Below are 14,804 nucleotides of genomic sequence, written 5' to 3'. Positions count from 1 at the left end.
TGGGATTTTAATTGACGCAAAGTTTCATTAGTATGTGGTTTAGATTATATAGACTAGCATATGGGTGCACACAAAATGTGTGAGAAATTTTTTTATTTTTGTTTTTGAAATAGGAGAGAGGAAGGGAGTGATAGAAAACGTGTGAGTGAGAAGTTTTTATTTTTTATTTTTTATTTTTTTTAGAGATATGTTATAATTACATGTAGGTGAGATTTTGAAAAAAAAATTAGCAAAATTTGGTTATGTGAAATTACATTTCTGCCCCATATTTCTTATTCATGTTGTGTTTTAATTAGAGGGTTAAACTGGTAATTTTATACAATTTTGGTTGACAATGAGTGTTTTATTAATTAGTAGAGGTATATTAAATATGTATTTTCAATTAAAAAAAAAAGAAAAAAAAAGCAGCATCTAGCATAGCAAGCACGACACAAGCAGAATTAGATTCTTGTTGTGGGGTGCACTGGGCTAAAGGTTTCAAATATGGGATGGGTCGGCCCATCTTGTTTATTAAATGAGCCAGCATGAGCACGACACGAGGCACAATTGAGCTGGGCTTAATTAGGTTAGGTTTGCATGTTGTAGTGAGCATTGTTTAAAATATCGTTACTGGTAGAAATAATAATATGTAAATTTGTGGAAATATCGATATTGATATTAATATCGATTTTTTTTTTTATGGAAATTATGAAAATTTAAAATAAAATTTTAGGGAATATCAAACGCTGGTTCAAATGAAATATAAGAGTTTCTTCGATATTTAACCGATATGTTAGAAATATTGACGAAATCTGTTGATTTTAGCTGATATGTTAGAGTTTTTTCTATATAGGGTGATGTTTAGACTCCACCCTCCGTTTCCATATCTTTTTGTGAGAACGTAGGAACCAAAAATTTAGGGACATGATAGGAACCATATGAAATTGAAAAGAGAATGGCCAAAAAAAACACGCTTGGAGATCATAGAAAGATAGTAGTGAGAATGTAGAGTAACATATTCTTGGATATATGAAATGAACTTTTAACAGCATTCACCCAATGCCCACGAAATCCTGCTGTGTTCAATTTCCCCGTCACCCAAACCTCACTTTTTAACGGTAGTCTTCCCGAATCGAAGCACTACTGCATTTGAGTCCCATAGGCCTCATATTCCAGAGATCAAATGTTCTGCACCCAAAATAGGTGTAGGCTCTCTTCGCGTTTGGTTGTAGGCTTGTAGCATGATGCAATAAATTAGATCATAAAACTATTTCCTTGCTTTAATATGTTGGGATTTAGAACACTTGTCCAATTAGTGCAAGAAGCAACTTCTGTACAAGATGGCATTGTATAACCCGGATAAAGAAACATCCAAGTGATCATCTTTCCTCTCTTAAGATCTGTCTTTTGTCCTTTGGTACTCCTGGGAAGGGTAGTTAGCATCTGGAGTTGTTTCAAAGTCCGAAGTACCATTCTGCCTCTGCTTCAAGCATACTTACATGATACATCAATGCTTAGCTGATTTATGCGGACCTTTGCATTGCGATGCTGTGATGAATACCAAGTCGAGCAAAACCAAATGCAACCTGCAGCTGCTGCACGGAATCACCACCTATGTGAGGTTGCGTTAAGGCATTTTAATTGTTTGTATTGTTGATTCTTATACTTCACCTTGTTTGATCTTTTTTCACTTGTCAGGGTCTTGTCAGGGTCTTGCCAATAGCTGTTTGCCAATAGCCGTCTTAATGGTATTATTTCTTCGTTGTCAACCGAAGCTCTACCACTTGTGCGTTTATTTTACTTGTGTTTACACTTTGGTTTATTGGTAGAGTTTTTCTTGCACCAATTTGTCACGCTCATACTTTTCCCTAGAGGAGGAAAGATAAGGTCCCAGTCTCTCACCGCAGTTGGTTTCGCTATAAAGAATGAATTGTGCCGCAGGTTCAATCTTCTGGCTTATGTTCCATCGCAGTTCCAATACATTTAGTAGCACCATGCTCGGAGTAGGCAGCTGCCTCTTCAACATTGGCAGAAGTGTGTCCTGATAACGCATCGTGCAGATTTCTAATAAAGTAATCACGGCAATCCGCGGGCAACGACACGAAAGGACCGCCCATTAAGATGAACTCGACCTGAAGACACAAATTCAGTACCAGTTATAAGGCGACAACTACGCATATTACTCTATCACGGAAATCTGCAAACCCGAAAATAAATTCTTTAAGCTCTAAACATAGAACCTTATCTACATTGTGACCCAATCTCTTCAGCTGATCTATCCTGCTTCTAGCCTGGACATATGGGTTGTATCTAAACACACAAAACCAAAAGATTAACTACCAAATTAACTTCACTAATCCAATTTTAAACACCAATTCCTTCAAATAATCTCTTCATTACAAAGCTCTCAATTTCATGCTGAAAAATCAATCAAGCCAAAAACTTTAAACTTCGAAACGAATCATGAATAACATAAAACTTGAATTCCCTATCAAGTGTTCGATAAAATGCGTCAATGAACTAGAGAAAGCCATACCTTGCCCGAATTGCGTGCATGCTAGTAGGCTGGTATTCAGTGTAAGACTGAGTGCTGCACTCGAAGTCCGAATCGGGACCGCCGGGGCAGTACACGCAAATATTTCCGGTGGTGGCGATATGGGGGCACCGATGAGGCTTCGACATCACGGCCACGACGGCAATGCCCGAGGCGGTTCGGACCGGCTTGGCCCGGAGCTTGGGGAGAAGAGCCTCACGGTCCGACTCCGGCAGAGCCGCAATCATTTCGACCAGCTTCGGCGCATGTGAGAGGCCGTACTTGCGGCACACGGTGGTCTTGAGGGCGTTTAGGTCGAAGTTTTGGCCCTTCCGGGAGAGGTTGACCATGGAGCTGACGATTTCGGCAATGGCTCGGACCGGGCCTTTTCTTCGGATAGCCCATGGGCCTCGAATCCGCCCCGACCAGGTTGGGGTTGCTTTCTGGCGGGCTCGGATACTGGCAGCACTGCAGTCGCCATGGGAGGGAAGAGGGAGGGGAGTAAAAGAGGGACAAGGATTGTCTGCCCTCTCCGTTGCCCTCCTGATTGTGATTGTGTGGTTACGGTTAAGCCACGCTAACATTTTATATTACTATTTATTTTTGTTAACGTGACTTAACCGTGACCACACAAAACAAAAGGGCACAGAAGGCACCGAAAATGAAAGTGGGAAGGTAGACAATCCTTGTCTGTAAAAGAGCCCATCTCAAAATTTTAAAACGCCTCTTATTTTTAGTTCTTTTAATTTTGTTTAAACTATAATAAAACTTTAATTTTAAATTAAAAAGGCTTTTTAATCCATATTGGCTTGATAGCACACATGTGAAAATTTGAATACAAGTATCACCGAAGTGATAATATCGTACCATCTAATAATTTTTCAGGTGAAACCATAGTGAACTAAAATATTAGCCACAAAATTTACTTCTCTAAAACTATATATATTTGAAAACTTGATAAAAAAAATTTAAATATTGAAAATGAAAAATGGGTCATAAACATTGGTTTAGTTAGAATTGGTCTCATCAGTGACAGATTTAGTTCCAAACCAATATTATTACATCAAAATACACACAAGCAAACAATAATATAAGTTCCTGTTACACAAAGAGAATCTTGGGCATTATTCTCATCAGTGACACTGACAGATTCAGTTCCAAACAATATTATTACATCAAAACACAAGCAAGCAATTATAAGTTTCAGTTACACAAATAGAATCTTGGGCATTATTCAATTTCACAAAGGGCAAATAAGAAACCTAGATTGATCAACATTTGCAACTTCACACAACCAACAAACAACAGGCAGATTCTTCCTTGTAGGGCGAATGACTCAACACGTATATAGTCAGCTCTGTTACTATAACGAAAGTTGAGATTCACCACAAAATCAACTGGCACAAAGGAGAACTCACTGCAGTCTCACAAGTGCTTTTGAGGCTTGATTCTACAAAAAGGATATTACAAAACAAAAGAAACACAGTTACTGAATAAAATCTCAATGCATGCATATTTTATGTCTTTGCCAGACTTTGTCTAAGATTGGACATGCAAATTGTAAGGGAAAATGATTTTTACACTCCGATGCACTACTTCCTCTTTTTCGTAGCCTAATAAATCAAAACACTAACGAACAAAATCAAGAGGAGTGCATAAGAAAAAAAAAAAAGGAGTATGAAAATCATCAACCTTTTAACTTTCTAACATAATAGTTCAAATGATTATGTTGTGGAAATTTTTTTTTTCTTTTACAAAAATGCTACTTTTACCATATTTTTTGTACCATGTTTGTACTACAACTCTAATAGAAATGAGACTCACGTATGTCGATGGGCTCTACCTCTATAAAAGAAGTGGTACAAATGTGATACAAAAAAATATGATAAGTCTAGCATTAATCAAATTTTTATGCAAGGATAAAAGTGTGCGTACCTTCTGTATACCAAAAAAGTTTTCATGACACCGCCTATTTTCTCTCTCATACCACACTGGATTTCAGGAATATGTTGTACCTTTGGATGATCCATGCCTCCTCTTACGGACTCTATAAGTTGCATTGGAACAATACTCAGATTCAAGCGTTCTACGTTAGCAAGGAACTCAATGCCCTGCGGCAATGCCTTTAACTCCAGGCAGCACGCAATGTCTAAGCCCCGGAGATTTGGCATCACCCCTTTCTCTATAACTATACTATTCAATAAGGGGAAGTTGACCAAGCATAAATGCTTAAGCTTTATGAAGCCTCTGGAGAAACACAATTTTTCGCCAACATATGCATTAAATAGCCCAAGCCTTTCAAGATTCGGCAATGCTTGAATGTGAGGTAGCACATCTTCTTCAAGTCTAGACCAATGTAGATGCAAACGTGTCAGGTTTTGGAGTGAACCTAACCAAAGAGGCACCCTTTCTAGTTTTCCGGCCAATAAAACGTTTTGAAGGTCTGGAGGAGGTGAACGTAGCGCATTAACTCGAAGAAACTCCTCTTCATCACTTGCCTTTAAAAGCAAAGTGTGAAGGAGCTCTAACTTTTGAAGGGAGTCACAGAGGTCCATCTCGTCACTTGCTTTCACATTTGTAATACCGAGGCTTGTAAGTTGGGTCATATTCCTGATGATTTTAATAATCTTTCCTTCTGATTCAACAGAATGCAAAACTTGCAGTTTCTGTAATTTACTTAGATTCGATGCTGTTTTTGTCCCATTGAAATTTCTAAAGGCTGCCCAATCACCAGTGTAACAATACATGATTAGATGGCATAGGTTTACTAACTTGGAGATTGCTTTTGGAAGTGCCCTTATCTTACTCTGACAGATGTTCAAGGTTTGAAGGTTGCGAAGCCGTCCGATGGATTCTGGAAGCTCGTCAATTAAGGTTCTCTTCAAATTTAAATATCTTAAGTTGAACAAGTACACTAGTTCATCTGGAAATCTATCAATTGGAGCATCCTGCATATCTAGAACTCTCAACAACTTGAATCCAGAAGGCAATTTCTTCAACGTGCCAAAGACAAGAAGGGAGTGAAGCTCTGACATACCTGTGCAAGAATTAATTTCTCTTTCAGTTATTTGAATTGACAATCGGCGGAAATCAGCTTTATCTACTATTTCTCTGCCAACATATGCAACACCAAACTTTTCCTTTTTTGATGTCGACAAAGCAAGCTCACGCACAAGATCATGCATTTTACATGCTCCTAGTCCTCCAGCTTCATTCATTTCAACTTGTAGCATGCTACGAACAATAAGTTCCACAAGATAGCCCTCTGCAACTTCTTCTGGAGTGATGTCTATTTAATTATGTCTAAAATATGAAGCAATTTTGTTTAGGTACATCCTTGAAAGAATATATGAATGAGTGTTTGCCCAAGTGGGAGAATTAGTGAAAGAAAATTGGGCTTCACACTCATTAACTTATTTGCAATAAGTGTATAAACTCTAAAAGCTTAGTGGGAGTTGTTCTAAAGTTTTGAGCATTAAGTAGACCTGCATAAAGTGTTATTCTATCTTCCATGAATATGTGTTTTGGTTGATGAAATTAGAATTATGCCATGACTCGAATGACAATAATATGTTTAAGTTGCATAATGAGTACTTGGTGTATGTGTATATTTTTACTTGCAATCATTTGGATGCCTTGATTGATTATTTGTTAATCTTTAGAAAGAATTTTGAGGCTCATGGGGACTTAGCACAAATATGGAATTATTAATGCAAATAGATGGTTGTGAAATGCATGATTTTGTATATACATCGGTGAATGTCTTAGTTTTACCTTTCATTGAGATTATGTTATTTAAGGTGTTAAGGAAAGGTTAAAGAAAGATAATTTTGTTGTGATATGCATTCATTGACAAAGTAAGGGTGTTCCCACAAGCATATTTCAAAAGTATGATTTAAGTAGTGATTTGCAAAATAAGTGACGATGTTGCAAATCAGTGGGAGCTTAAGTTTCATGTAATTAATGCCTTACATTTGCAGATGACTTATAAGGTATGTATGGTTGTTTGAATCCATTATTAAGTTTAATCTTCGGTTGGATTCATTGAGTCACGTGTTTGGCCCAGAGCTTGGGGAGAAGAGCTTCACGTTCCGACTTCGGTAGAGCTGCAATCATTTCGACCAGCTTCAGCCCACGTGAGAGGCCGTACTTGCGGCACACGGTGGTCTTGAGGGTGTTTAGGTCGACGTTTTGGCCTTTCCGGGAGAGGTCGACCATGGAGCTGACGATTTCAATGATGGCTCGGACCCGAGCCTTTTCTTAGGATAGTCCATGGGCCTCGAATCAGCCCCGACCCCGTCGGGGTTGCTTTCTGGCGGGCTCGGATACTGGCAGAAAGCTTTTAATCCAGTTGTAAGAAATTGCACACATGTTAAAATTTGAATAGAAGTATCACTAGCTGACGTGGTAATATCGTACCATCAAATAATTTCTCAGGTAAAAACCATAGTGAGCTAAAACATCCCTAAAAAATTTGCTTCTCTAAAACAATATATATTTGAAAACTTGATAAAAAAACAATAAATATTGAAAATGAAAAATGGTTCATAATCATTGGTTTAGTTAGAATTGGTCTCATCAGTGACAGATTCAGTTCCAAACCAATATTATTACATCAAAATACACGCAAGCAAACAATAATATAAGTTCTTGTTACACAAACAGAATCTTGGGCATTATTCTTATTAGTGACATATTCAATTTCAAACCAATATTATTACATCAAAACACACGCAAGCAATCAATAATATAAGTTTCAGTTACACAAATAGAATCTTGGGCATTATTCAATTTCACAAAGGGCAAATAAGAAACCAAGATTGACCAATGTTTGCAACTTCACACAACACACAAACTACGGACGGATTCTTCCTTGCAGGATGAATGACTCAACACGTATATAATCAGCTCTGTTATTATAACGAAAGTTGACATTCACTGCAAAATCAACTAGCACAAAGGGGAACTCACTGCAGTCTCACGAGTGCTTCTGAGGCTTGATTCTACAAAAAAGATATTACAAAACAAAAGAAACACAGTTACCGAATAAAATCTTAATGCATGCATATTTTAGGTCTTTGCAGACTTCTGTATAAGATTGGACATGCAAATTATAAGGGAAAATGATTTTTACACTCCAATGCACTACTTCCTCTTTTTCGTAGCCTCACAATTGAATAAATCAGAAACACTAACGAACAAAAACAAGAGGAGTGCACAAGAAAAAAAAAAAAAAAAGAGTATGAAAATCATCAATCTTTTTAACTTTCTAACGTAATATTTCAAATCATTATGTTGTGGATTTTTTTTTTTTATAAAAATACTACATTTATCATATTTTTCAAACCACATTTGTTCCATATCTGTAATAGAAATGAAATCCACATATGTCAATGGGTCATACCTCTATAAAAGAAGTTGTACAAATATGATACAAAAAATATGGTAAGTCTAGTATTAATCAAAATTTTATACAAGCATAGAAGTGTGCGTACCTTTTATGAGAGTGAATACCAGAAAAGCTTTCCTGACACCACATATTTTCTCTCTCATAAAACAGGCGGATTTCAGGAATATGTTGTATCTTTGGATGATCCATGCCTCCTTTTACGGAATCTATAAGTTGCGTTGGAACAGAATCTAGATTCAAGCGTTCTACGTTAGCAAGGAACTCAATGCCATGCGGCAATGCCTTTAACTCCAGGCAGCACACAATGTCTAAGCTCCAGAGATTTGGCATCACCCCTTTCTCTATAACTATACCATTCAGTAAGGGGAAGTTGACCAACCATAAATGCTTAAGCTTTATGAAGCCTTTGGAGAAACACAATTTTTTGCCAACATATGCATTACATAGCTCAAGCATTTCAAGATTCGGCAATACTTGAATGTAGATGCATATCTTCTTCAAGTCTAGACCAACGTAGATGCATACTTGTCAGGTTTTGGAGTGAACCTAACCAAAGAGGCACCCTTTCTAATTTTCCGGCCAATAAAACGTTTTGAAGGTCTGGAGGAGGTGAACGTAGCGCATTAACTCGAAGAAACTCCTCTTCATCACTTGCCTTTAAAAGCAAAGTGTGAAGGAGCTCTAACTTTTGAAGGGAGTCACAGAGGTCCATCTCGTCACTTGCTTTCACATTTGTAATACTGAGGCTTGTAAGTTGTGTCATATTCCTGATGACTTTAATAATCTTTCCTTCTGATTCAACAGAATGCAAAACTTGCAGTTTCTGTAATTTACTTAGATCCGATACTGTTTTTGTCCCATTGAAATATCTAAAGCCCGAAAAATCACCAGTGTAACAATACATGATTAGATGGCATAGGTTTACTAACTTGGAGATTGCTTTTGGAAGTGCCCTTATCTTACTCTGACAGATGTTCAAGGTTTGAAGGTTGCGAAGCCGTCCGATGGATTCTGGAAGCTCGTCAATTAAGGTTCTCTTCAAATTTAAATATCTTAAGTTGAACAAGTACACTAGTTCACCTGGAAATCTATCAATTGGAGCATCCTGCATATCTAGAACTCTCAACAACTTGAATCCAGAAGGCAATTTATTTAACGCGCCAAAGACAAGAAAGGAGTGAAGCTCTGACATACCTGTGCAAGAATTAATTTCTCTTTTACTTGTTTGAATTGACAATCGGCGGAAATCAGCTTTATCTACTATTTCTCTGCCAACATATGCAGCACCAAACTTTTCCTTTTTTGATGTCGACAAAGCAAGCTCACGCACAAGATCATGCATTTTACATGCTCTTAGTTCTCCAGCTCCATTCTTCTCAACTTGTAGCATGCTACGAACAATAAGTTCCACAAGATAGCCCTCTGCAACTTCTTCTGGTGTGACCCCATCAATTGGTTCAACAAACCCTTCAGCTATCCATAACCTGATCAACCTTTTTCTTTTGATGAGATAATCTTCTGGGAAAAAGGCGCAATATAGGAAACATGGCTTCAACCGGTTGGGCAAATTGTTGAAACTAAGCAATAAGATGCTGCTCATTGGTTCTAGCATAGGATTGTTAGTCAAGTGCCAATTTAAGCTTTTGTATACAGTTTTCCATTCCGAAGATGACCTCTGGAAGACATTAGACTACCTAAAGTTACCACTGCCAGAGGTAGGCCTTTACACTTTTCCACAAGTTTCCATGCTAATGATTCAAGCTCTGGTGGACAAGATTTATTATTGTAACTTGAGAATGCTTTCTTGCTAAAGTGCTACTCTTTCCTGCCCCTTGTGAGTTGCATGTCCAGTCTTCACACATCAGTTGCAGGTTGTATTGTCTCCAATTGATTCATCTGTTTCTCATGATTCTATACGAAATGATGTTCCTCGTGGTATTGAAACCAGATTTAGGACTGGTGCTATTACAAGGAAAGATTATACTGCACTTGCAACTATGTTTCCTGAAGTTCAATCTTTAATTACACATGATAGTGATCAATTCTCTGGATGGTTCACTTTTATTGCGGATATTAAAGATTCTTTAGGGCCTTCAACCTATAAAGTGGCCTCACAACTTCCTCAATGGCAGAAGGCGATGCAAGAAGAGTTTGATGCTCTTGAAACTCAAGGTACATGGGTCCTTGTACCTCATCCTCTTGATAAAAATGTTATTGGATGTAAATGGGTGTATAAATTGAAAAGAAATCCTGATGTCACTATTTCTCGACACAAAGCTAGATTAGTTGCACAAGGTTTTAGTCAAGAAAAGGGTCTGGACTATACAGAAACATTCAGTCCTGTTGTCTAACACACTACTGTGAGACTTATTTTAGCTTTGGCAGCAACACACAAGTGGTTTCTTAGACAACTTGGTATTAAAAACGCTTTTCTGCATTGTGAACTACATGAGGAGGTATATATGCAGCAACCTAAGGGGTTCATTGATTCTAATTGTCCTACACATGTCTGTGAACTTGTGAAATCTCTCTATGGTCTCAAGCAAGCACCAAGGGCTTGGAATGCCAAATTTACAAGTTATCTTTCTGTTATTGGGTTCAAGACATCACTTTCAGATTCTAGTCTTTTTGTCAAAGAAGTGGATACGGATGTCATCGTGTTACTCCTCTATGTAGATGATATTATAATTAAAGGATCCAATACAAGTCTTGTTCAGTCAATGATTGATAATCTTGGGGAGGTATTTGATCTAAAGGACATGGGACAACTCACATACTTCTTGGGTTTGCAAATTCAGTACAAGTCTAATGGGGACATATTTGTTAATCAAGAGAAGTATGTTAAAAATTTACTTCATAAAGCTGCTATGGATAACTGTAAGCCTTGTAATACTCCATGTAAACCTCATAACACTATTCTTGTTGATGAAGGAGAATTGTTATCAGAACCAACTATGTATAGAAGTCTTGTTGGGGCTTTAAAATATCTGACATTCACACGTCCAAACATTGCTTTTGCTGTCAACAGTGTATGTCAATTCATGAATGCACCTACTGATATTCATCTTGCTTTGGTAAAGAGGATTCTTAGATTTCTGCAGGGCACAATGAAGTGTGGTTTAACATTTTCTTCTGGTTTAGAAATGCATCTTAGAGGATATAGTGATTCAGACTGGGCTGTTGATATAAATACAAAGAGATCCATCACAGGGTATGTAGTATATCTGGGAGACAATCCCATTTCTTGGCAATCGAAGAAGCAGACTTCAGTCTCTAGAAGCTCTACTGAAGCTGAATATAAGGCTCTTGCCCATGCTACTGCAGGCATGGCATGGATCAGACTTGTGTTGAAAGATGTCAGTGCAATCTTGCCTAATCCACCTCAATTATACTGTGATAATCAGTCCGCAATTGCCTTAAGTTTGAATCCCATACAACATTCAAGGATTAAACATTTAGAAACTGATATCCATTTTGTTCGTGAAAGAGTGCAGAAAGGTGATTTGGAAGTCTTATATGTCCCTACTCAAGATCAAGTGGCTGATGTTCTTACCAAAGGTCTTCATGGACCTGATTTTCTTAAACATTGTCACAATCTTAAGCTGGGAATTCCCAGTAAAGATTGAAAGCGCCCCGCGGGGGGGAGGGGTGTGGGGGGTATTGGATATATATGACACCTAGGCAATTGACACATCAGCAATTGCTTAGTGCAAAGGGTTTGTTGGTTTATCTTAAAAGTGCATAGTATAAAAGATCTTTCTCTCTCTTGTAATAACTAACTTCATAAGAATTCAGATATAGAAAATACAGAGCTCTATGGCTTTCTTCTTGGCAAAGCTTCTTCATTACGCCTTCTGCATTTATTTCATGATTTCATTCTATAGTGTTAATAACTCTTACATGTGGTATCAAAGCCATTGAGTTTAACAACAAAATTCGATCAAAAATTGGTTCTTAAAATCTGCAATATTGCAGCAAACTGAGTCTTTTATCTCGAGTATGTCAATTTGGTTTTCGAAGAACAACTAATACGACGTCGTTTATAGCGTAGCAAGTTTAATTATGACTGTTGGCTGCTTAAAAGACAAAGGATAGGGTTTTGGCTTTTCAAATTTTTTACCGTTAGCAGTCTGAACAAGGAGAGAACTTACGATTCTCGATCCGTGTTGGAGTTTTTCTTCCCACGCCTGTATAATTGTAGATGTATGTATCAAATTAGTGAAATATATCTCTGGTTAAACATCATAATTTTGATTCTAAATGTATTGCTTCTGCTGCACTCGATTATGATGTCTGCGTATTGAGAATGCTTTTTGATCTCTTAATCTCCTTTGTCTCATGAGTGTAATGAATAAAATTGTACTAATCTTGTTATTGGAGGGTTGCAGAGCAAAGGTCATAACTGGGTTTTCTTTGATTTTCAATAATGATTTTCTAGATATTAACACAGTTCTTGTTTCATTGTGATTTGATTTGTTGATGAGTTGTTTAATCTATATATGCTTTTCATTATGATGAAAACTCTATGTATATGACTAAATTGATTCATCTGCTCTATATACTAAGTGAAAGAAGATATTTGAAATCAAGAACTGTTGGTTCTCATTTTGAGATTTCATCTTTTTGAATATGTCTGCACTTAAGATGATGAACCTTGCTAGTGTGCCTATTCTCACTGGAGGCACCAATTACAAGAAGTGGAGGCGTGAAATTGGTTTATTGTTGACACTCAATGAGTTCGACATTGCACTGGATTCGTCCAAACTAGCAGAATTGACAGATAAGAGCACCAAAGCTAAGAAAGCTAATTTTGAAAGGTGGATGAGAGCTAATAAAATTGCCTTGTCAATTCTTGAAAGTGGAATGACTGATACAGTGAGAGGGGGCATAAAGAAGCATGATCTTGCGGTGGATTATCTCAAAGCCTTTGGAAACAAGTTCAAGGAGTCTAAGAAGGCAGAGATTAGCTTGTACATGTCAATGCTGACAACTTACAAGATTGATGGGAACACTTCCATCAAGGACCATATAATGAAGATGACAGATGCACCAGAAAAGCTTAACTCAATGGATGTCACTATTGGTGAAAAACAACTTGTCTTCATGATTTTACAAGCACTACCAGCAAAGTACAGTTAATTGAAGGTGTCCTACAATACTCAAGACAAGACATGGACCATTGATGAGTTAATTGCTCAATGTGTGCAAGACGAATCTCAACATAAGCAAGAAAGGGGCAATGAGACTGAATCTGTGAACCTTGTTCATATATAGACCACTTATGCTTCTAGTAAGACGTCTAAATTCTCTGATAAGTCTGGTAAGCTTGCTAAATATACTAAACCCTCTAAGTCTAACAATCTTAAAGTTAAACCTAAAGATGTTTCTAAGATCAAGTGTCATCACTGCAAAACTAAAGGTCATTATAGAAAGGATTGTGAGATATTCAAGGATTGGTTGAAAAGTAAAGGTAGAACTGATGTTTATGTGTGTGTGGAGTCTAATTTGGTTGAAATTCCTGCTAATTTTTGGTGGTTTAACTTTGGTTCTTCAATTCATATCACAAACACATTGCATGGTTTTGAAAAACAGAAACAAACTGGTAAAAATTCTTATAATATTTTTGTGGGGGAAGGGTCAAAAGTAAAAGTTGAGGCTATTGGAATTGTGAAATTAAAAATGAAGTCAGGTTTTGTTCTTCAATTAAATGATGTTTATGAGAACAAGTTTGGTATCTGCATCAAAATTAGTGAAACAAGGTTTTGGTTTTTCGTGTGATGATCAGAATGTTAACTTTTTTCAAAAACATAAGAAAAATATACTGTTATAGATAGCTGTTTTGTATGAAGAATTATGGAAATTAGATTGCATTGTGATGGAAACACCTAGTTTTGTTTTAAACAAAAGTATCAAAAGAATGCATGACACTGAGTTTTCATATGAGCTATGGCACAAAAGGCCGGGAAATATTTCAAAAGATACGATTTTGCAATTAACTAAAACTAATTTGATTCTTGCACTTGATTTAAAAAATGCTAAAGAGTGTATTGATTGTATGAAAGGAAAATTGACCAACACAAGGAAATTTGAGGCCAAGAGAAGTCAGAATCTCTTAGAAATTATTCACACTGATATTTGTGGTCCATTTCCAGTTAAAACTATCTGTGGAAATAGCTATTTTGTGAATTTCATTTATGACTTCTCTAGATATGGTTATACCTTTCTTATTAGTGAAAAATCAGCAGCACTTGAATATTTCATAATGTGAAACCCCAACCCCATTATTAATTTGTAATTTCATTTTGTCCCTGAAAGTTTATAAAAATGTGCAGTTTGGTCCCATATCCTAATTTAATCCGGACCCTTCATCTAGATTTCCTTTCTCCCCTACACTGCCACGTGGCAAGCCCACTGACCCCCTATCTCTCATTCTCTTTGTCCTCCTTGTTCAGTCTTTCTCTCTGCTCACCCAAAACTCTCTTTCACTTTCTCTCTCTTGGACTCTTTCCCCGATCTACACCCACGCACACCCAAGGAGACCCCTGACGTCGACGCAGCCCCATCGCCACCCTCGTGGACCTCTCCTCACCCTCCCTCGTCTCTGTGAAGCACGGGAGCACAAAGAACCCCTAACGAGTCGTGGTGCTCGAGCCTAGATTCTGGCCCTCTTCACGATGAATCGTAGGTATAAACCTTTTCCTTTCGTCTAGTACTTCGTTTTTATACCTAGATCGCACCTTTAGGTTGTTAGTTGTGGCGTCAACCTAAGCTATGAAGCTCCGACCTCCTTCCCCGGTGAGTGTCAAGACCAGGCCCTTTAGGCCACATAGGGAACTCGGGCATTAGGCCTGTTTAAGTCTAAACCCAAAACACTTTTCTGGT

The 14,804-nt window shown here is 37.5% G+C and overlaps 3 protein-coding genes and 1 pseudogene across 3 annotated transcripts; 1 reads left to right on the top strand and 3 right to left on the bottom strand.

Annotated features, from left to right (window-relative positions):
• Window positions 1–1,922: 1,922 nt before the first annotated feature.
• LOC137710160 (elongator complex protein 3-like) lies at window positions 1,923–3,096 on the bottom strand. The gene is made up of 3 exons (XM_068449108.1): window positions 2,516–3,096; window positions 2,220–2,289; window positions 1,923–2,111 (listed from the first exon to the last, which is right to left on the bottom strand). The coding sequence occupies exons 1-3, from the start codon at window positions 3,094–3,096 to the stop codon at window positions 1,923–1,925; spliced, it is 840 nt and encodes a 279-aa protein (XP_068305209.1).
• A 730-nt stretch (window positions 3,097–3,826) lies between these two features.
• Window positions 3,827–5,730, bottom strand: LOC137710159 (disease resistance protein RPM1-like). Its single transcript, XM_068449107.1, has 2 exons — window positions 4,448–5,730; window positions 3,827–3,962 (listed from the first exon to the last, which is right to left on the bottom strand). Exons 1-2 carry the CDS (start codon window positions 5,728–5,730, stop codon window positions 3,938–3,940), a joined length of 1,308 nt encoding a protein of 435 aa, XP_068305208.1. The 3' UTR covers window positions 3,827–3,937.
• A 2,759-nt stretch (window positions 5,731–8,489) lies between these two features.
• On the bottom strand, window positions 8,490–10,100 carry LOC137710158 (disease resistance protein RPM1-like; annotated as a pseudogene).
• A 2,451-nt stretch (window positions 10,101–12,551) lies between these two features.
• On the top strand, window positions 12,552–13,061 carry LOC137710157 (uncharacterized). Its single transcript, XM_068449105.1, has one exon. The coding sequence runs from the start codon at window positions 12,552–12,554 to the stop codon at window positions 13,059–13,061; it is 510 nt and encodes a 169-aa protein (XP_068305206.1).
• Window positions 13,062–14,804: the final 1,743 nt, after the last annotated feature.

Source organism: Pyrus communis, chromosome 12 (assembly GCF_963583255.1).
Source record: "Pyrus communis chromosome 12, drPyrComm1.1, whole genome shotgun sequence".
In the NCBI taxonomy this organism is placed as follows: Eukaryota; Viridiplantae; Streptophyta; class Magnoliopsida; order Rosales; family Rosaceae; genus Pyrus; species Pyrus communis.
This window is presented reverse-complemented; position numbering and strand designations above follow the sequence as displayed.